Genomic DNA, 25103 nt, shown 5'->3' with positions numbered 1-25103 from the left:
CTATGTATAAAAGAAGGTATAATCTATTTTAATTTTAAATCGACAGTTTTTATACCTATAATTATGGTTACATCATATTTAGAAAGAAAACAGAACGTTTGAATAAGGGTAAATTTGTGCTAAATATATTGAAATATTTAGTGCAAAGTTAATATTTGAAAGGAGGGTAATTTTTGGATAAATAACACTGCGGAACACGTTTTTGTCTCCAGCATCAAAATACCTCTATTTACATAATTAAGGGTTACTGAATCCATTGCCGCTTACAGAAATATCATAGCACGTCTAGTTTTTGTGATATTGGTTGTTCAAAATGCAAAAATTGACTATTTCAGCCAACTTGCATGCAAGTTTGCCAGCTTGTAAGGCAATTTATTTGCTTAATTTGTCACAGAATTCAAACTTTATGTGTATAACAATACTTATAATCAAAGTTTAAAATATTTTTGAAGCGGGAAAGTTATTGATGGTTGATGGTTTAGAAATATATTGTATTTTGCCATATAAGAGAAACGAAGAATTTTGTATGGAGACTGCAAGCATGTTGAAAAAGACCGGTTTAATCTAAATTTAATCGTGAAATTTCAACCAAAATATATCTATAACGAAAGTTTAAGTCCTCTTTTGTATGCTTGGCGGATAAGATCACAAAAAAGTTTGATAAAATATGCTTCAAATTTTAGGTAATCATCAACAAAACCAATGTTTTATACAACTTTGACGACCTGTAGCTAAAAATTGTGACGTGCTGTGAAATTTCTGAGAACGGCATCAGATTCAACAACCCCAAATCTACTGGAGACACATAATTTGATCCTTGAGACACGCAAAAATGTCATTTTTGTTGCGTTGTGTAATAAAATACTATTGGCAATATCTTTCTTAATATGTTTAAGTTCATTCAAGAGCATATGATTGTTGAATAAAGTGCTCCTTTGTATCAATTGACTCCAAAACAAGCTTGATGTCATCAGAAAGATTCAATGGAAACGTAAACACGAATATCATTTTAAGAAATTCTTGGTTTCAGACTCATTATGCCAAACGACTATTATGCCAAACGACCATTATGCCAAACGACCGTTATGCCAAACGACTTTATGCCAAATGACTATTATGCCAAACGACTTTATGCCAAACGGCTTTATGCCAAACGACTTTATGCCAAATGACCTACCACCGTATAAAGTAACTTCGTTCCTACTGGCCAATTGTTTCAGATAAAGAATGCATTCCCTCACTAGCTTCGACTGACAAGTGAATGCCTTCAGCGTGTTTAGAGCTGCTTGGCTATCCGAAAAAAATACAGATTTTAGCAAATCAGTATTTCCTTTCAATACAGATATTCGCACATTCTATAATTGCTTGAATTTCTGCTTGAAAAACAGTGGGACTGTGCCCCATAGGTATTACTTTATTAATTCCAGGACCAAAAACTCCGGCTCCTGTATTGTCACCAATCTTAGACCCATCTGTGTAGAAACCAACAGAACCTAGACGTAAACTCGGCCCACCCGACTCCCATATATATCGGCTTAATTAAACCACTTTTAAAGGAGCATCATAGTTTCCCTTCCTTGTCACCCAGTCTTCTACTCTCTTTATCTCTGAGTTCAGATTGAAATCACTGATGATTTTCAAATGTCCTACCAGATTTCCATCCAATATTTCATTATAACGAATAAACTGCAAGGCACTTTTTGCTGCTTGCAGTTTAACAAATTGATGTGAAGGTAATATATTAAGAACGGCATTTAAAGTTGCTGATGGTGCACTTTTCATTGCCCCTGTTATCGAAATACAGGCAAGCCTTTGTAATTTACCTAATTTCTTTTGAGTGGTTTCCTCATTGGTTTTGGGCCACCATATCAAAGAAGCATAGGTAGGAGAAAAAAAAAGAAAGCAACGCGGGCGGTCATGCTGCAGCAAGAGACCCGGCAGACCGTGGAACGTTATAGACGGAAACGGCAACAGCAACAGCTGCCTCTTTCGGGAGAAAAAACGCCGCCTAGAGGAGACGGAGTACGAGGAGATGGAACAGCTGTGCTGGTCTCAAGAAATACCGTTCAAGTTCTATCAGAAGCTCAACGCATGCCGTAATGGCTTGGTGCCGCGAGCCAACAGGTGCTGGGATCAGGATGGGAGCATCTTAAAGGATGAACGTGAGGTGATCGAAAGGTGGAAGCAGCACTTCGATGAACACCTGCATGGTTCTGAGAAGGCAGATAACGAAGTTCGAGGATGGCCATTTGTCTGCACCAGCTGATAGGCACAATCTGGAAAACAGAACAGCTACCGGAGGAGTGGAAGGAAGGGGTAATGTGCCCATCTACAAGAAAGGCGACAAGTTAGATTGTGAAAACTTCCAAGCGATCACCATTCCAAATGCTGCCTACAAAGTATTATCCCAGATCATCTTTGGTCATCTGTCACCTGTAGTAAACGAGTTCGTGGGAAGCTATCAAACCGGCTTCGTTGACGGTCGATCGAAAATGGACCAGATCTTTACTGTACGGCAAATCCTCCAAAAATGTCGTGAAAACCAAATCCCCACGCATCACCTTTTCATTGATTTCAAGGTGGCGTACGATACCATCGACCGCTTAGTGCTATGGAAAATAATGGACGAGAACAGCTGTCCCGGGAAGCTCACAAGACTAATAAGAGCAACGATGGAAGGTGTTCAAAATTGCGTGAAGGTTTCAGGCGAACACTCCAGTTCGTTTGGATCTCGCCGGGGACTACGACAAGCTGATGGACTCTCGTGCCTGTTGCGATAGAAGGTGTTATGCGGAGAGCCGAACTAAACAGCCGGGATACGATTTTTACGAGATTCAGCAAATTTGTTTGCTTCGCGGATTATATGGACATTGTCGGCCGAATGTTTCAAAAGGTGACAGACCTATACACCCACTTGAAACGCGAGGCAGCAAAAGTTGGACTGGTGGTGAATGCGACCAAGACAAAGTACATGCTAGCTGGTGGGGCCGAGCGCGACAGGACTCGCCTAGGTAGCAGTGTTACGATAGACGGGGATACTTTCGAGGAGGTCGACAAGTTCGTCTACCAAAGCGCAGCGATCTAGGTGGGCGGATCAAGAATGCTGTGATTCAGCGAGCATGGGGCAGAACCGAGGATGGAGAGATGCGGCCATCAACCAAATATTTTGGCGTGAAATTGTTGATTCAGTTTCTTCTCAAACTTTTGTGGGAATCCTTTTCCTTGTTAGGATTATGTTAAAGTATTGCTCAAGATCTTGTAACTACTGTATCCAATTCAAATGAGACTCCTGCCCAGAGTTCTGTTTGAATCGTTTCCAGAAAGTATTGGATTAAGAAGCTGAATTATGCGGAAATATTCATCGGGATTTTGTTGGAATGCAGCCTTGGATTCAATGAAGATTTGTTCTAAGAATTTGCCTTTTAGGCAACAAGTATAATTGAAATACATTTTCGACAGTCAATTAGCCTAAAAGACGTGACAGAGGAAGCAAGTTTTGTTATTCCCATAAAAATAAATTTAAAATAATATTTTTGTTATTTAGTTTAGCTTTTAGATTTACGTGTAAAACAGTTCTAATGAACTTCGAAATTTCAAAAAGTTTGCGTAGACTCAAACTAGTTCAACTCGTTTTGTATTCAAAATCGCAGAACTTAGATGGCCCTTCTACACCTATTTGTCCATGTTCTATGTAAACCTAATGGACCGAGGAATAAATATGCGTAGAACGACAGTAGAAGAGTTTAAAACAATGTGAAAAATCACTGAATAGAAATTTTATTTTAAGCATAAAGTAGGACGAAGAACAAAAACTTAAAAATGCATGCATACAATTGTTGTCACGGTGTGGCAGAAACCGTTATTAACGCAAAAAAATTCAAAACATATAGTATTCAGGCACCTCCGTGAATTTGAAAATATTTTAACGAGGGAATCGAAAGTTATCGTGATTTGAAGGTTTTGAGCTGTTTTGCAAGGGATTTTTACATACTTCACAATTTTCCCCACCAGTGCATCATTATTAATTTGTAAACTAGCTAATTAACCATCAGCTTTGCATTAAGCATTCAAAACATATGATGTCTAAGCATCTTCTCTGAAAATTTGAGATAATTTCTTCGAGATAATCAAAAGTTACAATGATTTGTATATTTGCCATTATTTCTATGAAGTTTAAATAAGAGCTTATATATGAGGCTTTCAAGCTTAAAAAACACCATACAGTGAAACCTCCATGAGTCGATGAACCATGACTCGATTCATCGAACTATATTAAAAACAAAATTTCTTGATGACTGGCTTTCCAAAGCATTTCTGTTTCATTACTCGATATTTCCATGAGTCGATGGTCCCTTCAGATATTGGCTCATGGACGTTTGACAGTATTACAAAAAAAAAAAAAAAAATATACTGAACCGAATCTGAAGGTCGTAGACACAAAAGTCAATTTGGAGAAATTAAGATGAAATATTGTGAAAAATAAAAGGATCGTTCTGGTGCGATCGAAATCCCACGACTCCCAATACGCTAGACTGGTCTCGTTAACCAACTACGCCATAGAACGGATAACACCGTTGGCTGGTTTAAGCCGTAATAGTCATGACAACCCTAGTTGCGTAAAACCTAACCGTTTTCTGGTGACGTCATCGTTTTTAGCTGCATTCAATCACATTGTTTTTTGTACGTTTGTTTGATCGCTCGCTTATTGAATGTTGAAGGCAAATGCTGTCGAATGTTAATGAAAAAGTGTCGACTACCGTTATTGCTTACAACACTGCTTCTGAAACACCTCCAGTACACATTGTTAAAAGCTAATCTAGATTACTTCGATTTTATACCGTGATGATTCAAAATCCGGACGGGACCAATATCCGGACACCCTTGTGGATTTCTATTATTTCAATGTTAAAAATCCTTTAAAAATGTGAGAATATTATTCCTACGATTGATTTTAACTACTGTTGGCTATTGTAACGTGAATTGACATCAAGTTAGCCATGTAAAACAACGGTAATGACAAAAACAAAGTCAGTTTCACTCGGATGCGTTTATTTGCAAAATTAAAAAACCCGAAGGAATTCTACTCAATGCGCCATCGCAATTCGACAATTAATCACGCGTTTTTTACGTGCTAATCATTTGTGATACATGTTCTGTAGTGATTCGTTTGTGTTTTTTTTTGATAAATTCAATAGTTTTGAAAAATTTACTGAAAATACACATAATTTAGTGCTAGAAGAAGACTGTCCGGATACTTATACGTGTGGTTTTGAATACGGACACAGTGCTTTAACATCAATTTTTGCAAGGTTCAACAAGAACATATTACATTATAATTGTTCGAAAACCTGGAAAAAGTGGTCAAAAGCTATACCACTGTGATTTTAAACAATATAAACGGAAAATGAGTGTAAATTATGTGTAAATACTATGAGGAATAATGCACACATCACAGTATATTTTGAAGACTTCAAAAACAACGTTTTATGATGTTTCAGGATCATCCAACAGAGAAAAAATATTATGTTCACAAATCTATCAACCTGTGTATCGTGATTAGAAGGTATATTTAATATTTTTTTAAGTTTAATGTCAAAAAGAGCCTTACTTATTTGAATGTCCGGAATTTGATGCAACGATGTCCGGATTTTGATTCATGTGTCCGGATTTGTGGACAAGACATGGTGCAGAATTATCTTAATTTTTACGGTATTTTAAATAAATTCATTGTAAATATTGTGAAAATTATCAAGTTCTATCCTTTTAGTTATCGTCCAAAAGCAATACACAATAAAACAACGATTACCCAATTATATACAAGCATTTGAATATGCGTATCACCTTAGGCGTCCGGGTATTGATGCAGCACGGTACTATAATGTCAAAGAAAAATTTTTAAACTGTGAAAGGTACCCTTACCGTGGTGCATCAATACCGTGGTGAATCAAAATCCAGACGGTACCAATATCCGGACACTTTGATTATATAAATAAATTGGAGTAAAATTAAGTGATAATACGTTAAATTTTCATTTACTCCCTTTATTAGTAACAATGCTTATCAGTTAACATTCATTTCAATCTAGTTATCATCGTCAAATAATTAATAAAAATAAAAACAAATAATCGTTCGTGTCGGACGTCATTTCGTCGTGGTTCAACTTTAACTCAGGTTTAACGATCGGTAAACGCGCGAACATCGTTTGATTGAATAAAAAGCTTGTGGACTATAATTTTTATAGAAAGTTTCAACCATAAGTATTAAAGAAAAGATGTTTTAAAAGTTTGGTAACTCCCCTGTTGTTAAATTAGTTGGAAATACATATTTATCGGTGCATAAAAAGACTGTCCGGGAATATGAGCCAATGTTTAAAGACCCGGACTACGTTGACGACGGGTAAATACCCCGTCCAGTACTTAGGGAGGCGCTTCGTCGTGAGCGAAACATACTCGGCCTAAGCGGGGACGAACTGGTAGCGGTGCTTTCGCGTGCGTGCGATGCGACCATGCCTAGGAAAGTCCACCCTAGAAATGGGAGACCACCGACGTACTGGTGGACTCAAGCAATTGCGAACCTGCGCCGTGCCTGCCTACGGGCCAGGAGGCGGATGCAGCGAGCACGTACCGAGCAGGAGCGTGAAGAACGACGGGCGGTGTTCACCGCTGCCAAAGTCGCGCTGAAGTCCGAGATAAGGGCAAGCAAAAAGGCCTGCTTTGAGAGACTCTGTCAGAGTGCCAACGGGAACCCGTGGGGTGATGCCTACAGGATCGTTATGGCGAAGACAAGAGGTGCAATTGCTCCTACGGAACAATCTCCACAGATGCTGGAGGGGATCATCGAGGGGCTCTTTCCGCGCCACAACCCTAGCCCATGGCCTCCTTTTGTAGGACAGCCGGGGATTGGGACTGGCGATGAGGATAGAGTAACCGATGAGGAACTTGTAGGGATTGCAAAATCCCTAAGCATGGGGAAGGCACCAGGTCCGGACGGAGTTCCAAACCTGGCCCTCAAAGTCGCAATCTTGGAGACTCCCGGTATGTTCAGATCTGCTATGCAGATATGCCTGGACGAGGGAGTATTTCCAGATGCGTGGAAGAGGCAGAGCCTGGTACTATTGCCAAAGGCGGGGAAACCACCTGGTGACCCGTCGGCGTATAGACCAATATGCTTGATTGACACGGCGGGGAAGGTGCTCGAGAAGATCATCCTCAACAGACTGTTGAGGTACACTGAGAGTGTAAATGGTCTCTCAAGCAACCAGTTCGGCTTCCGGAAAGGGAAGTCCACCGTAGACGCTATTCTGACGGTTAAGAAAACCGCTGAGATAGCACTCCAGCGTAAGAGGAGGGGGATTCGCTACTGCGCAGTAGTGACTCTGGATGTAAGGAACGCATTTAATAGTGCCAGTTGGGCGGCTATTGCCGATGCGCTCCTGCGTCTGGGGATACCCGAGTACCTGTACAAGATTCTCGGAAGTTACTTCCAGAATCGGGTATTAGTCTATGACACAGAGGTGGGTCGGAAGTGCTTTCACATAACCTCAGGAGTCCCGCAAGGTTCCATCCTGGACCCGGTGTTATGGAATGTCATGTACGACGAGGTGTTGAGATTAAAATTCCCGGCGGGTGTGGTCATCGTTGGCTTTGCCGACGATATTACGCTGGAGGTCTACGGTGAATCGATCGAAGAAGTGAAATTGACTGCAGCCCACTCGATCGCAATTGTGGAGGAGTGGATGAGCTCCAGGAAACTGGAATTGGCTCACCACAAAACTGAGGCGGTTGTTGTCAACAACCGAAAGTCGGTGCAGCAAGCGGTGATCAGTGTAGGCGACTGCACGATCACTTCGAAGCGCTCCGTCAAACACTTGGGGGTGATGATCGACGATAAGCTTACCTTCGGTAGCCATGTCGATTATGCCTGCAAGAGAGCCTCCACAGCTATTGTGGCACTGTCCCGGATGATGTCCAATAGCTCTGCGGTGTACGCCAGCAAGCGAAAGCTTCTGGCCAGTGTCGCCTCGTCCATACTGAGGTATGGTGGCCCGGCTTGGGGCACGGCCTTAAGTACCAAGAGCTACCGTAGCAAGCTAGAGAGTACTTATAGGCTAATGTGCCTGAGGGTTGCGAGCGCGTACCGTACCGTGTCACACGATGCACTCTGCGTCATCACCGGTATGGTGCCTATTGGTATCCTTATCATGGAAGACATAGAGTGCTTCGAAATGCGCGGCACAAGAGGCATACACAGGACTGCCAGACTGGCCTCCATGGTCAAATGGCAGCGTGCGTGGGACAGTTCCACCAAGGGAGTGTGGACTCACAGGTTGATTCCGAGGTTAGATATCTGGGTCAATAGGCGCCATGGGGAACTAACATTCCACCTGACACAGGTCCTTTCGGGCCATGGTTGCTTTAGACAGTATCTACACCGTTTTGGTCATGCGGGTACTCCCGAATGTCCAGTTTGTGCAGGTTTAGAGGAAACGGCGGAACACGTTTTGTTCGTGTGCCCGCGTTTCCGCACAATGCGTGACCACATGTTAGCCACATGCGGTCGGGACACGACTCCGGACAATTTGGTCCAGAGGATGTGTGAAGACGAGTTTGGCTGGAATGCCGTTTCATCGGCTATCACCCACATCGTCTCGGAACTGCAAAGGAGATGGCTAGTGGACTCGAGGAGTGGCTAGTGCAGACGCTAAACAACAGGTGGTCCAAGGGTTCGCAGTCGGCTACGTAGGTCATACCGGTGCCCTACGGTTGAAATCGACCCTTACAGCGATTAAGTGGCCGCGGGGAGAACATCCTGGTAGCGCTGCTGTCGTAGCGCCGGCCTACTGGGTTAGTACGAGCCTCTGGTTGTTCGGGGCAGGTGGAGGCCCCTTCGTCAGCAATCCCAGCTGATAGGGCCTGAGCCTTCAGTAGGTCAAATTGCGAAGCCCGCAGTATCAGTTCTTGATACCTGCGGTGCAGCTGGGCGCGGGCGTAGTGGTCGACCCTGCCCGCTTTCAGCGGACAACGGGAGGTGAGGACCACCTGGGAAGCTGGCAAAGCGCCAGCATGCTACCTTGGTGGACCCCCCTAAGCGTGTCATCGATGTTCGTTGCTGCATGGCTACGCAGCTAACCTGGAGGATGCGATGTGCAATAGCCCCTCTCCGAAGCAATGCCTTCTTGGTGGTCCCGGAGAGACGAAGGGTTTGGCGGCAATGGAAATGGTTTAGTGGGTCGGGGGTGTAGTCCTGTTTACTGCTTGCATGTAGTAAATGGTCCCTAACCCCACACGGCGTCTGTTGAGCAGATTATCCCCCCATTGCTTAGAAGAAAAAAAAAACACGTTTAACTAGTGTAAGTGAGTTTCAGGAATGAAAAAATACTAGAAAACTTGAAAAATAACAATGAAAAGCGTAGTGAGTTATCGGAATTCTATTGATTGTGAAAAAAATCGTGTTTTGCTTTCATAATAACAGTTCGAGCCACATCGAATGTAGTTCAAGCCACAAGCACTCAGACTCAGGTAATGTAACCACTAATATTACGAGCGTGCTATGTTTTTAACATTGTAGGGCTAACGCAGACATTAAGTTTATTAGATGTTAATATTTTATTGCGTGTTGATACGATTTTCATTAAAATTAAACAAATATTGCATGCTATTACACAGATTTTGATTCAAAAATGTCCGGATTTGAAGACATCGTTTGCATCAGGTGTCCGGATTTATAAACAAGACATGCTCTAATATTTGAATGATTTTCATGTTAAAATCCTGGTATTTACCAAAAATTTCATCACTTTCGTGAAGATCTTGCTTGAAATAATAATTAAAACAATAGTGCTTTAAGGATTTTCTAACACAGCTCACTCATATCAGAGTTCGAAGATTTATCTCGACTTAAGCGTCCGGGTATTGATGCACCACGGTACCCGGACGCTTAATTGGCCACAAATGTTCTCACTTCAATATGAGCGTGTTGCTTTAGAAAATCCTCGATGTAATATTGCTTAATATATTGTTTCAAGCCAGATGTTCACGAAAGTGATGAAATTTTTGATAAAAACCATGATTTTAACACAAAAATCTATCAAATAATGAACCATGTCTTGTCTATAAATCCGGACACCTTAGACAAATGATGTCTTTAATTCCGGACACTTTTGAATCGAAATCCGGACAAAGGTGTTAAAACATGCAATACCCGTTGAATTTCAATGAAAATAAAACACGCAATTAAATAACAATCTTTAATAAACTTGATGTCCACAATTGCCCTACAATGGCAAAAAGTACCGTCAAACGGGGTAACTTGCAACAGGGGTGAAACTTGCAACACTTCGACATGTAACTGAATTATCGTTTCGTTCAGCATTGAGTTAAATTTTTATAATTTTTTCCGCCATTTATTGACCTCAGGTATACAACAGAAGATTTTGGCGAGAGTTTGGGTATTGTTTCTTTTTTGTTTGGTTTGCTGGAGGTGAAAATCATAAAACGTTGGATTGCATGAAATTTATGCTGAAAAACGCTCCTCATACCACACAAACGGTAGAAATATGTCATACGAGGCATTTGCTATAAGTTACAGTACTTAGTAGTGTACTAATTGACAATATAAAAGTTTTGATAATTTGATGTTTAAACACTATAAAAATTCAAAAACGATTTTGACTACCCTTGTGGGGTAGCTTGCAACAGCTATATTGATCTCAATTGTTTGATATTACTTGCCGTTTATCATCGAAAACACATGAAAAGGCAAAATTGAACATAAATTTGTTCGGTAGCATCAAAAAGTTTATACCGTAATTGATCCAATACACATTTGACACTAAATATTGAAAAATTTACATGAATCGCATTATAATTAGATTAAGATTTGTTTTCTTCATGAAAATAATGGAAAAAAATGAAAATCTGTATAAAAACTAACTTGCAGATCTGCCATTGCAATTGGGAATGCATTGGGAACATTCTGCATGAAGTATGATAAAAGTTGTTTCAGAACACCAACAGAGACCGTTTTTAAACATACATATCAATATGGGATACGTCGCTTTGACTTGAATTTGTATAAACAATAAGTTATGTGGAGCATAACCTAAAGTACAATTGTTTTTGTAGAAAAGTTGCATTAAATCGCTTTAATGGCTTTCCAATAACTGTCAAGACTTATGGTATGCTAGAATTTCCCCGTGTGGACACCTTTTGCAAAATTAATGAAGTTTCCAATCAAATTGGTTTAATACTCATAGTTCAATCAATACTAATTAGTTTTTTAAAAGTACAGTAGCTGTTTCTAATTATTGTAATACTTTTACTGCAATAAATATTAAATGATCATAATAACACGATATAGGTTAAGTTTTCAATAGTGTACTTCAGATATCACTGTGTGTTGCATGTTACCCCACATCAGGGGTAGCATGAAAAATGTATATTTTTCGTCTCTCCTGATCCTAGAAACCCAAATACTGATAAAGTTAATACCGCGTGGTATTCTTCAAGTTGCGATTAGGGTACTAGATGGTTTTTGTCTCATCTAAATCCTCAAATTTTTCATCCATATAGCTTTGAAGTTGAAAATTGTTGCAAGTTACCCCGTTTGACGGTATAACACGTTTGTAATAATACTGGTTTGATTACCTGAGCTGAAGCACACGTAGCTTGAACTGCATTCGATGCTGCTCGAACAGCCATTATAAGATAAATACAATTTATCCAATAATAAATGGCATTCTGAATACTCACTCCACTATCCATAGTTGTTTTTCAAATTTTCACTTATTTTTTCTTTCGGGAATCTCACTTACACTAGTCCATTACGCGATGTCTGGATCTGAAAACACTGGCTCATAATCCCGGACTGTCTTTTTGCACACCGATAAATGTATGTTTCCAATTTATTGAATGATAGTGGAGTCACCGAACTTCCAAAATATCTTCTTTGGAACAGTTTTGGATAAAAATTCTATAAAGATATATTTTACTAACTTTTACTTCAAACAAACGTTGTTCGCGCGTTCATCGATAGTTCAACTCTAGTTGAAGTTAAATTGCGGCGAAATGACGTCCAACATGACAAATTGTTTGTTTTTAATATTGATTATTATTTAGCAATGGTTACTAGATTAGAATGAATGTAAAATGATCAGAATTTTCAATTAAAAGGGGATTAATAAAACCAGACATATAATTACTTAGTTTTTATAATTGAAGCGTCCGGATATTGGTACCGTCCGGATTTTGATTCATCACGGTACTCAAAAATATTTTTTCAATTTTTGCCAAGGACGTCAACTATTTTGGCGCCCCCTGACGGCTGGCCCTTGATGGACGCAAGTACCGTAATTTAGGTTTGGAATAACGGAGAAAAATCTGGAATTAAAATCTACTAAAATACATCGAGATAAGAAGAGAAAATGAAATAATCGCAGAAATCATAGACATAGCGAACAATCTCGACATATGTAGAGAGTTGATTGTAGTTAATTTCACGAAACGACAGCAGTGTTGATTTGGCTGTTACTTTCACACGTTAGAACCGCCTGCTGTCGAAATTTCATTTATAAAATGAGCGATTAACTGTTCTTAGACGTTTCGTAAAATGTGCTTTTAACAAATTTGCAAAAATGGCCTATCGAAAAACATACAGTTTTGTAGTATGATTTCCTATGTTTTATTCAATCCAACTCAAGCTTTCTAAAGGAGCCGTCCAGTCCGAAGAATGTAAGATTGTTTGTTGGTGATAGCACGGTGCGTGCTTGTGGAGCTGATGATTTTAGATCTTGATGCGCATTGATATCTCGTAAGTCAGACAATTTGAGTAGGTAATCTCGATTAGCTTTGAGTTTCAACTCCCATTCGTCCACGAATGTTTGTATCGGACCCAATGTTCCACCGTATTCTTCTGGCAAAACATCCTTAGGAAAGTGGTTATGTAGAGAATCCAAGCTATTGCCATGTACAAATATCTGTAAGTGAAATAAGGAATAATCAGAATGGCCAATACCAGCTGGTTCATGAATGGGTTTACCCTTTTACTTTTGTTTTTTGCGGAGAGCAGACTGTTGAACATGTTTACCACAGTTCGCATTCCAGGTGGAGGGTTCATGATGTGAATTCCTTTCATACGTAGAGGACTAGCATCCTGGTACAGAATAGCTACTTGCTTCAAAAATTCAAAATCGAACTGAAACAGATGATTAGCAGTCACGCCGGCCAGATCGATGACCAAATTCATTCCACAAATGACCATCTGGTCGTCATCCCTCATCAGTACATCGTTGATAAGCGTTCCTCCTTTTATCACGTCAGCAAAGACGATCTTTGTCAGATCAAACTGTGCCACTCGAATCACAAATATCTTCGGATCTGTTGAGTTCACTGTATTGGGAAGTGGGATTCCCACACTGTAAGAATAAATGGGTAAATGGATGTAAATGGGTGGAAAGAGATTTTATAAATTTGTAATTTTCACCCTAAACGTATCACCTCCAATACACGGTCATCGTTCGGATCCCGATTTTGAACCACTTCAGGCAGAGTTGTTCTGATCCAGTAAAACAAAGCCAACTTTTCCTTCACTTTTTCCAAACTGAATTTACACCCTCTTAGAAATGACAATAGAATCTGATCATCGAGAAAACCATGCAAGTGTTTACATTCTTTCAACCAATTACGAATCACACTCAAATGACTTTCCAACTGACTTGGATCCTCGCTTAGTTCGTTCTTCGCTACATCCGCCAAATCAGCAGTAATTGGTCGTAGCGACAACATTACGGCTTACCTCCGTTGTCCTGGTCAGTTTACGTGTGATGATTCTGTACAAATCCATGCATTGACATTTAAAGTCTTATAATGGTTCAATCGAGTGATAAGCTTATCTCATCGATGAAACAGCGTTCAACAATGGCTAGATACGTTTAAAATTATTATACACAGTAGCACCAATATACCTGTATATAGCTGGTTGTATTTCTACATAAAATCCGTTTTCCACCTAGTTGAGTGACATAAGTGGTTGAAGACAGTAACACGATTATGATTGTTTGATAGTTAGCATAGCGTAGCATATCATAACATATTTGATTCCTGTGGGTTGACTGATGATAGTGATGTTGGATCCTCCATAATAACAGCCTGCAGTTTGGTACACTTTTCGATCATTACTTAATAAACACTTTATTCAGCACCTGGCCAGTACTCTACGATCAGCAGGATTTTTTTAAGATGCCGGGAGCACGTACTGATACCTAAACAGATATCTGGAATAGGCCAGGGGAAGTGGTTCACCTTGAATGAATTTATAGCAGAGAAAAAGTAGATTTTGTATGAAAATTGACAGAAAAATGAATGACAAGTTAATCCACTTCTCCTGGCTTAGCTTAGCTTAGACTGACTACACATATCAATGGTTGCTATTCCGTGATTGACCGAAGTCAGTGAAAATGCACAAAGAATCAACTAGAAGATCGGCTGGGATTGGTCATAATCTTCTTCAGTGTGCATAATTCAGTGCCTCTATTTATACATGGTCAATAACGGCGCCGGCCACGTCCCATCAGTCAGGTGGGATTGGGGGAAGGACTGTTAGTGTGTAATCTTTGCTATTTGGAGACCGTGTTTGCCTCTGCATCTCCACAAAGGTTACTGGGAGGGATGTTTGTTAATGGGAAGGATCTTTGGGTCACAGGATTCACTTTGATAAGCGATTAGACCATGATAAATAATTGTTGGTGAGATATAAACATGTTTATATGTAAATAAAATATTTTCATTTGATATGAACAATACCTATGTAGAGAAAAATTATGCCGACACTTGACGTGGCGAACCTTTCAAAGTTTGTTGTATAAAGTGAACCTTTTGCAAGTCTACAGAGTTCTGTTTGATCTATTGATCTTGACGCTTGCTCCTACGGGGGCGAGCGAAGGAGGCAGGATCAAACATGTCGCGCGTCGGTCTTGTAAGTGAAAAAGTGGCGTGATCGGTTAGTTCGTTTAGAGTAAGTGAAAAGTGCCGCGATCGGTTAGTTCTGTTTGATCTTTCGACCTTGACGCTTGCTCCTACGGGGGTCAGCGACAAGGGCAGGATCAAACATGTCGCGCGTCGGTCTAGTGAGTGAAAAAGTGGCGTGATCGGTTAGTTCTTTTTGATCCTTTGACCTTGACGCTTGCTGCTGGGCAGCCGAGCAAACGAGTGAGGCTGAGAGTGGATTGTGGCTGCACAGTGAAGGATGAAGGTTCAATTGGTGAGCTCGTTTCATGCTACTATTTCTAATCTTTAAAATATGTATGACTGCACATTTAATCGTTACAATTGTGGGACGTAAATATGAATTTTCAACAAACTATGAATTGTTCGTCACTGTGAGTGTCGACACAAACTCTGATTCATGAATTATTTATGTTTCACATTTTTTTATTTTCAGAACACCCCTTTTTACCTTTATTTTTGTAATTAAAAAAAAAATTGAATGGTTCGACACTACAAGTGTAGACTTGCGAAAAGTTCAGTTTATTCAACAAACTTTGGATGGTTCGCCACTGTAAGTGTCGACATAAGAATAAGAGTGTTCTATGATGTTCCAACCAATCAAGTCTTTTGTTTCTTTTCAAATAAGTAAAATATAATAACACATGCTTTCGTCCTGACAGCTGTAGGAATGTTACATTCAGGTATTTGTTCAACAAATTTTGAATGGTTCGTCACCTCAAGTGTCGCCATAATTTTCCACTACATAGAAATTGTTCATATCAAATGAAAATATTATATTTACAAATAAGCATGTATATATCTCACAAATCATTATTTATCATGGTCTAATCGCTTATCAAAGTGAATCCTGTTACCCAACGATCCTTTCCATTAACTAACATCCCTCCCAGTAACCTTTGTGGAGATGCAGAGGCAAACACGGTCTCCAAATAGCAAAGGTTACACACTAACATTCCTTCCCCCAATCCCACCTGACTGCAAGGACGTGGCCGGCGCCGTTATTGACCCTGTATAAATAGAGGCACTGAATTATGCACATTGAAGAAGATTATGGCCAATCCCAGCCAAACTTCTCGTTGATTCTTTGTGCATTTTCACTGACTTCGGTCAATCACGGAATAGCAACCATTGATATGTGTAGTCAGTCTAAGCTAAGCTAAGCTAAGCTAAGTGAACCTTTTGCAAGTCTACACTCGTAGTGTAGAACCATTCAAAGTTTTTTAATTACAAAAATATAGGTAAAGAGAAAAAGGTGTTTTGAAAAAAAAAATTAGACATGAATAATTTATGAATCAGAGTTTATGTCGACACTCACAGTGACGAACCTTTCATAGTTTTTTGAAAAATCATATTTACGTCTCACCGTTGTAACGATTAAAGGTGCAGTCATACATATTTTATAGATAAGAAATATTAGCATGAAACGAGCTCACCAATTGATCCGTCATCCTTGAGCAGCAACAATCCACTTCAGCTTAACTCGTTTGCTCGGCTATATAAAACCACTCAGAGAAAATAGGCGCGCCACCCGAGAGGGAAAACAACTGACGACTGCTCGGGCTTTCTTGACGCACTCGACAAGTTCATCCACTTCTCCTGGCATACAGTTATTTGGATTGCACATTATGAAAAACTTTTCGATGCGAAAAAGATTTATAAAAAATCAGTAAAACAATACTCATAACAAAATTGAGATAAGTTGTTGAATGCATTTGAATATTAATTCAAAATGCATATTCAATTAACACAAATTAAACAATCTACCAATCTACTACTTCTAAATTGATTACATGCTAGTCTGCTTTGAAAACCTAATATTCTAATCTCTTTATTAAAAGTAAATAGATTTAGAGACCTCAAACCAAGTAAATAGCGGTATTTTGGTGCTTGGGACAAATAATTGTTTCGCTGTGATATCGATTCACCCTTCGATGTTTGAAATAATACTCGAACTTTGTAGGGTGAGTCGATAACACAGCGGAATATGGTTTTGTCTCAAGCACCAAAATATCGCTATTTACTTGATTTTAGGTAGCTAAATCTATTGCCTTTTTCTAAAATGTCAAAGCACGTCTGGTTTTTGAGATATTGACTGTTAAAATTGCATTATTTATCGATTACAGTTAACTTACATGCAATTTAAGCAGCTTGTATGCTTATTTTGTACTTAATTTACTTCAGAAAATAGGTTTTATGTGCTAAAGAATACGACACAACGAAGTTTATCATTTTATTATAAAAAGGTAATTATTGATGCTTCAGAAAATCATTGTACTGGACCAAATAAAAGAAGTTGCAAAGGATGTGTTTGAAATTAGATTATTTAAATAAAACTATATCTCATACAAATGTTTGAGTCCTATTTTGCGTGCTCGATGGATTGAGTCACTGTTTCTGTTCAGGATGAACCACTACGACCAGTTTTCTTTGATCTTTTGTGGTATACTCGTGTCCTGTGTTTAGTGTATGTCGTTCTACTTCATTACTATTGAGAAATAATGAAGTAGTCGTTTTTTGTACAGTTATTTGTATAACTAGTAGCCATTTTGCATTGAGTCTCGTTAGAAAAAGATACCGCTATTTATACCTTTCGGAGAAATAAGTTTATCACCATTTAACGCTCAAAAGCGTGTCCCTTAATCAGGTTCGGCCACTAATCTGGGTGAATGATACTGATTTTGACCATGCATCGGTACTCTAGCGTATCAAATTGTTGGGTCTACTAAAAAGGTTCAAAGCCGTTTTTTGTAACTGTAAACAGGTTTCATCGCATAAGACATTTATTCCTTGAAAAAAAAAAGCTTATTATAGAATGGAATGTAGGAGGTCTACTACTCCACTGATTCGCAATCGTTTACCTCCTAGATATCCAAAGATAAGCACTTGAATTCGGAAAGAACTTGTCTTTCCAGACAACCATAAATCGCATGAAAGTACATGTTAAAGCTCGTTTATTCATACTAATTACATCAAACCCGCAAAACACCGTGGATAAACTCGCCCGATTGATGAGTTTCCTCGTATAAAACGCTTTTTTCTGAGTTCATTTGCACATTTTGTTTCGTCCCGTACATTCGTACAATGTAAGTCGAATCAATTCGTAACAGCTGTCAAATCAACATTTGTTATCATAAGTTAAGTCGCATAAGATAACAGGTTAGTTCGGGAGAATATTTATATACTCGCATTGTATGTTATCAATCATCACATAATATATGCAAGCAAATCGCCTCCACTTTTGTACGTAGAAGGCCTTTTCGCGACATCTTATAAGTGACAATTTTGCACATACAAAGCCTCCAGGTGATTTCGTTATGCGTACATTTTGGTTGTGTGGGTTATGAATTGAAATCAGCCTCAGATGCTGATTGAGTCATTTTTTCACTTCGATCATCATCTAGGAGGAATAGGTGGGTCTTAGTGACTTGTTACTCTCTTATACTCTTCCGACCATAACTAATTAGTATTATCAAAAATAGATACAACAAGAATACAATAAGGTAGAATTTGCCTCGTAACGCACCTCGAAAAAGTGATCTACCCGTAAATCATAACATTAACTTTCTCAAATGTGTTGTTTGCATAACATAAACTAATATTATGTATATAATAAATTGTTATAAATGAAGCTAATATAATAATTATCATTTTTGTAATAATTATTATTTTCAGAAAAAGTGTCCCTGCATGAGTTTGCCACGCAAGTTCATGCATATTGATCAAAGCTGCGTACACATTCGTTAACATGTATTCTATTATCGTCTCAATTGTTAAACATGAATGCTGTTTCCGTATTCCAGTGCATTTCCTTGACTACCATTAGCACAAATTTGTGACATTTATGAGAACAGTAATTGATTCAGCAATCCCAAATTACTAGCGTGATATAATTTGAGTATAATCCCTTATGTTTTTGACTATTGTGTTACCTGTTTGAACCATTCATTTAATTAATTTAGTTAACATTTAAACAGATAACACTGAATCAACAATTTCACGCAACGATACTCAGTTCGTGGCCGCATCTCACTACTATGGGCGGTTTCCATACAGACTGGCGGCCAAAAATATTTTTTCCATCTCATGTCGTATTCATGAGTTTTATGATATAAATTTGATGTTTTATATTCAAAAACAAGTTTTCGAGACTAACTTTTGAATAGGGCCTATAGCAAAATAATAAGTTTTGTATCAATGATGTATATAAGCCATTTATGCGATTAACTTTGTGCAAACCATTATAAATATTATAACTTACAAATAAATGATGATATGAATGATTTAGCTACATTCAGTCAGCCTCGGAATTATGTTTAGCTGTTTTTTTTTCATAGAAAATGGATAAAAATATTGGAAAAATTCAAAAAATCCTAAATAAGAAAAGTGTAAATTTTGAAGTTAGATTCTTCACAATCCTTTAGTTTACATTTCAAAGTACCCTTAGAAATAAATTTTAGCCTGGGACAACTTGGGACAAAAAAGTATGGGATGTGTAAAGTTTCGATAAAAAATCAAATATATTTTTTTCAGTGCACTCCCCGCATTTTTCCGACCAAAAGTACGAATTTTTATTTCATTTTTTTTTCTTAGATAGATTTTTGAATAAGCTTTCGTACAGTGTATAAAGATCTGCATAAAATATTACGATTATGCAGTATATTGTATTCAATGTGTACCTTGTGCTTACACTGAATTTTTCTTAAAAACTCTAACTTCGACATACTGTATCAATTAAACTTTAAAAGATCTTGCAATATAAGATGCAGGAATAGCTCAATAGAAGTGTTTACTATGGAATGATGTATCAGAAAAACCTATCAGAACAAGTCAATTTTTCGATTATTGGCCACCTAATCGCCCATAGTGCTCTCCATCCTCGATTCTGCCCCACGCTCGCCAAATCGGTACGCACTTGATTCGCCCACCTAGCTTGCTGAGCTCCACTCCTTCTTGTACCAACCGGATCCGAAGCGAACACCATATTTGCAGGGTTGCTGTCCGGCATTCTTGCAACATGCCCTGCCTATCGTATCCTTCCAGCTTTGGCCATCTTCATGATACAGGGTTCGCCGAAGAGTTGGGCGAGCTCGTGGTTCATCCTTCGCCGTCACACACCGTTCTCCTGCACACCGCAAAAGATCGTCCTAAGCACCCGACGTTTGAAGACACCAAGTGCTTGCAAGTCCTCCTCGAGCATCGTCCACGTTTCATGCCCGTAGAGGACTACCGTTTTGATTCATATTACGGACAGCTTCAAATTCCGGACACTCTACTTTGTATGGGAAACATTTCACACGAAATGTTTCAATTTTCGCTGTTCAAAAGTTCTCACTTACAAGGCTCATTTTCACAAGCATTTTCCATAGATATCCATGAAAATTTATGATACCTAACTTCCTTAGGCGTCTCTCTAGTGGATTAACGATTTCATTTGATGATTTGACTTTTCTATCCATGATTTGTTTTACCTTTCCGGAATTCGAATCGCAGTGTCCGGAATATGAGGCAAAAGTAGGGAAGCGTCCGGAATAAGAATCATGAAAATTCCACACATTTCTATTTATTTAAAATTATTCATGTTTCGGAATCAAAATCTTCACTCACCATTCGAAAGTTAAGGGGCTTGAAGGTTCGATAACGCGGAGGAATCATACTTAGTGATTTATTTTACATACTTTTTTGTGAGTTATGCTTCACTGAGGCCTTAAGTGTCCGTAATATGAATCAAAACGGTACCTGCCTTATGAGCGTTTTGTACATGGTACATTTGGTGCGGGTGTGAATCTTTTTTGAGGCCATAGTAGGCCCGACTTCCACTGATGATGCGCATCCGTTTTTTACGGCTATCGTTATTGTCAGTCATCAGCAAGGATCCAAGGTAGACGAACTCGTCAACCACCTCGAAGGTATCCCCGTCTATCGTAACACTGCTACCTAGGCGAGCCCTGCCGAGCTCGGCTTCACCAGCTAGCATGTACTTTGTCTTGGTCGCATTCACCACCAGTCCAACTTTCGCTGCCTCGCGTTTCAGACGGGTGTACAAGTCTGCCACCTTTTCAAATATTCGGCCGACAATGTCCATATCATCCGCGAAGCAATCAAATTGTCTGAATCTCGTAAAAATCGTACCTCGGCTGTTGAGCCCGGCTCTCCGCATAACACCTTGTAGCGCAGGGTTTCTCAACAGGTGGTCCGCTGACCCCTAGGGGGCCGTGACGACTTCTCAGGGGGTCCGCGAAGCCATTGTAAATGTGTAATTTTTCATTATTGAAAAATAAATTTAGGAAATCTCTACTTCGTTTGTTTTGCATAGAGCATTGGTAGTGGGATTCAGATTTTTTATATTTCAAATATTGAAAAATGGACATGTTCAATTTTTATGTAAACAATGACAGGACAATACTTGCAATGTTTTTCTGCCAATTAGAGGTTACAATCCCAATTTAACCTATGCATGATATACTTTTATCAAGTGTGACAACGAACCTTATCTCGTTCCTAGAGGTTTCCATAGGAAATTCGTAGCATAATTTTGCCTTAGTAATTTACAGGTTTTTCCAGCATCCTGGTGAGACACCCGGAAAATTCCTTAGCGAACTATTGAAGGAATAGGGCGATATTCAAAACTTCACTTTACACTTGATTTCTAATCACTACTTTTTTGATTCAGTTTCCTAATTGCAAGCAATTTATGATTTTCATTGTTTTCCATACGTTTTGACAGTTCGCCGACTACCATTCTTCCATGCGCTTGTGTTGAAAGTTCGAGAAATTTGAGAATCCAGCGTAGCGCGATCAGTGAGTAGAATACAAACATCAGTGTCGCCGCTCGGCGCCCGGTAAGAGAAACTGAATGTTTGAAAGGTTGTTGCCCGTACATTTTGCCGCTGGCGCCAACTGTTAGCGTTTAAGAACGAAATAAACAGTCGTTACCCTATTGAAGAAATTTGAAAGTATTCTCTGTTTCTAAATAATTAAACTAATCTTCTCGAATTTATTATTATAATTTTAGCGAGATTTTTGACTAATATCTGCCGTAGTGATCTTATAAAGATTTCTGCAAAGATTCTTAGTCTGACAAGACTTTTGAAGAATTTCTGGCGTAATTTTAACGAACTCCTGGCAACGGTTTTTAGTTAGGCTTCTTAAAAGCTTATTGCAAGTTTATGAAATTATTCCAAGCAGCATGCATGGAGGACACCTAACCTTCCTTTGGGATATTCCCTTGTGAAGATTTCGAAGATTATGATGGAAAGCTTGGAAATACCCGAAGACATCACTTAAATCTAGTGGTAATCTTTTGAATTTCGAACAGAACGTCATCGTGAATATTTTTGTGAACATTTTTAACAAGCCAGCACAAACTTTTATTGCAAGAATCTCAACTATCTGATTTTCTGTTGATTTTAAAAATATCCTTCTCAGAAGTTTATTATCGGACTCTTAAAAAGATGTTAAGTAAACTCTTGGCAAGATTCTTCGTAAAATTAGTGGACTCCAGATGATTTTAGCAGAAGTATTGCATTATCTGTTTGTACACATGTCTGAAAATTTGTAGAGTTCTCTAAATCTCTCTTAAGCAGGTGATCACTTAAACACATTTGCATATTTCTCAGCTTTTGTAATGACGTTGCCAATTGATGTGTCAATCTTGTGTGAGAGTCAGGGGTTAGTCCCAAAGTAACGGATGGAAAGGGGCAACTTTCATACATCAGTTTAAAAATGTACCACTTACGAATTTATGTGAATTGCTTCGTTTTAAAGCTATTTCTTATTAATTTCTTTTGGGTGAGCCTGCCAAGGCTGCTGGTTCATAAAAAATCTTTGGAAGGCTTTCATAAACTTTCGTTTCGAGACCATCCATTTAAGGGGTCCGCGCGATGTTTGTAGATCTTCAAAGGGGGTCGCAGCTGCAAAAAGGTTGAGAACCACTGTTCTAGCGCAATATTGAACATTAGGCACGAGAGTCCATTACCTTGTCGTAGTCCCCGGCGGGATCCAAACGAACTGGAATGTTCGCCTGAAACCTTCACACAATTTTGCACACATTCCATCGTCGCTCTTATCAGTCTCATGAGCTTCCCGGGAAAGCTGTTCTCGTCCAAGATTTTCCATAGCTCTACGCCGTCGATACTATCGTATGCCGCCTTGAAATCGATGAAAAGGTGATGCGTTTGGACCTGGTTTTCACGACATTTTTGGAGGATTTGCCGTACAGTAAAGATCTGGTCCATCCCGAGTAACCGAAGATAAAAGCGATTCGTGAATGTGTTCGGAGCTGTTCAGAGTCATATTGTACTTTTGGGAAAAAAGCTGCTTCTCCTCCGAGATTTATGGTTTCTAAAGGTTTTTGACTACAAGCTAGTAGTTTACTGTCAATTTGATGGTTATACAATTAATTAGTCTGTCAAAACCATAATAAATCACACCTTGCTCGGTTACTCGCGAGTAAAAGTTCCCGAGCTTGTGGCTACTTCTTTTGACATGTTCTCTTGAGCAGACGGGTGCGGACTTACTCACACCTTGTCAGTTCGCGAATCTGTGATGTTTGTTATGCGATGGTATACACTCGTGAGCTGCTTCGTGATGCGATTTCCACCACTGCCTATCAGCCGGTGCAGACAAATGTCCAGTCTCTCCGGGCCCATCTTTATGAGTTCAGCTCCGATACCATCCCTACCAGCAGCTTTATTGTTCTTGAGCTGGTGAATGGCATCCTTAACCTCCCTCAAAGTGGGGGCTGGTTGGTTTCCATCCTCCGCAATACTGACAAAGGCATTTCCTTAGTTGTCCCGACCTTCATTGCCTGTGCTCTTAGCACCATTCTGATGTTCGTCGAAGTGCTGCTTCCACCTTTCGATCCCCTCACGCTCGTCCGTTAAAATGCTCCCATCCTTATTCCCGCACATCTCGACTCGCGGCACGAAGCCGTTGCGGGATGCGTTGAGCTTCTGAAAGAACTTACGTGTTTCTTGAGACCGGCACAGCTGTTCCATCTCCTCACACTCCGTCTCCTCCAGGTGGTGTTTTTTCTCCCGAAAGAGGAGGGTCTGCTGTTGCCGTTTCCGTCTATAACGCTCCACGTTCTGCAGCATGACCGTCCGTGCTGCGTTTTTCTCCTCCAGAATCTGCCTACATTCCTCGTCGACTCCGTCCCACGTACCCGACGTTGCTCTCAGCTGCATCGTTGATGGCTGCCTTCACTGTTCTCCAACTCCTCAAGAAAGTCTTCATTAAGCTCACCCTCTTCCGGTAATGCAGTCTCGAGGTGCTGCGCGTATGCCGCTGCAACATCCGGTTGCTTGAGCAGCTCTAGTTCGTACCGGGGTGGCCGTCAGTACCATATGTTGTTTACGACGGAGAGTTTTGGGCGCAGTTTGACTATCACCAGATAGTGGTCAGAGCCGATGTTACCACCACGATAGGTCCTGACGTCGATAATGTCGGAGAAGTGCTGTCCATCAATCAGAACGTGGTCGATTTGCGATTCTGTCTGCTGTTGTTATCTCCAGGTGTATCGGTATGGATGGCTGTGCTGGAAATAGGTGCTACGAATGGCCATATTCATGGAGGCGGCGAAATCAACAGTCGTAAACCGTTTTCGTTCGTCAGCCGGTGGGCGCTGAACTTTCCAATCGTTGGTTTGAACTACTCCTTCTGGCCAACCTGAGCGTTTAGATCTCCTATGATGATTTTGACGTCATGGTTTGGGCAGCTGTCGTACTCGCGTTCGAGCTGCGCGTTTGAACCGCTTATTCTTTTTTCGGCTTAGTATCTTCACGTGTATTTGGATGTTCCTTGTTTTAAGGTGTGATTCCAGAAACCATGACAACTACCGATTCTGAAGCTAGTACCAAAGGATTGTTGTTCTCATATTTAGAATGCTTTCCGTGATCAGGAAATCCAACGAAAGTTTCACACTTGGCTGACTTCACAGACATTACATCAATGCTAATGGTAACAACCCTTTCTTCCTTTGAACAATTCTTAAAACTGAGGCACAATTGATTCAAGATTGGTGTATTCAATCTGGTTTTCATATAAATATCGGAACTTTATTGATTTAGAGTCATTTTTCTTGGAAGTTGTAAAATGCTTGAT

The 25103-nt window shown here is 39.7% G+C and overlaps 1 protein-coding gene across 1 annotated transcript; it reads right to left on the bottom strand.

The window, feature by feature from the left end:
- Positions 1 to 12659: 12659 nt before the first annotated feature.
- On the bottom strand, positions 12660 to 13937 carry LOC5570365 (alpha-tocopherol transfer protein). The gene is made up of 3 exons (XM_001659028.2): positions 13480 to 13937; positions 13036 to 13411; positions 12660 to 12973 (listed from the first exon to the last, which is right to left on the bottom strand). The coding sequence occupies exons 1-3, from the start codon at positions 13779 to 13781 to the stop codon at positions 12683 to 12685; spliced, it is 969 nt and encodes a 322-aa protein (XP_001659078.2). The 5' UTR covers positions 13782 to 13937; the 3' UTR covers positions 12660 to 12682.
- Between the last annotated feature and the right edge of the window lie 11166 nt (positions 13938 to 25103).

Source organism: Aedes aegypti, chromosome 3 (genome assembly GCF_002204515.2).
Source record: "Aedes aegypti strain LVP_AGWG chromosome 3, AaegL5.0 Primary Assembly, whole genome shotgun sequence".
NCBI lineage: Eukaryota > Metazoa > Arthropoda > Insecta > Diptera > Culicidae > Aedes > Aedes aegypti.
Note: the sequence above shows the minus strand (reverse complement) of the source record. Positions and strands in the feature narration are given on the sequence as shown.

Coding starts and splice junctions, on each gene's coding strand:
- LOC5570365 (XM_001659028.2), bottom strand. CDS start 13,781: ATGTTGTCGCTACGACCAATTACTGCTGATTTGGCGGATGTAGCGAAG. Junction 13,412..13,479: donor TTGGAGGTGATACGTTTAGG/GTGAAAATTACA, acceptor TTATTCTTACAG/TGTGGGAATCCCACTTCCCA. Junction 12,974..13,035: donor CAAAAAACAAAAGTAAAAGG/GTAAACCCATTC, acceptor TTTCACTTACAG/ATATTTGTACATGGCAATAG.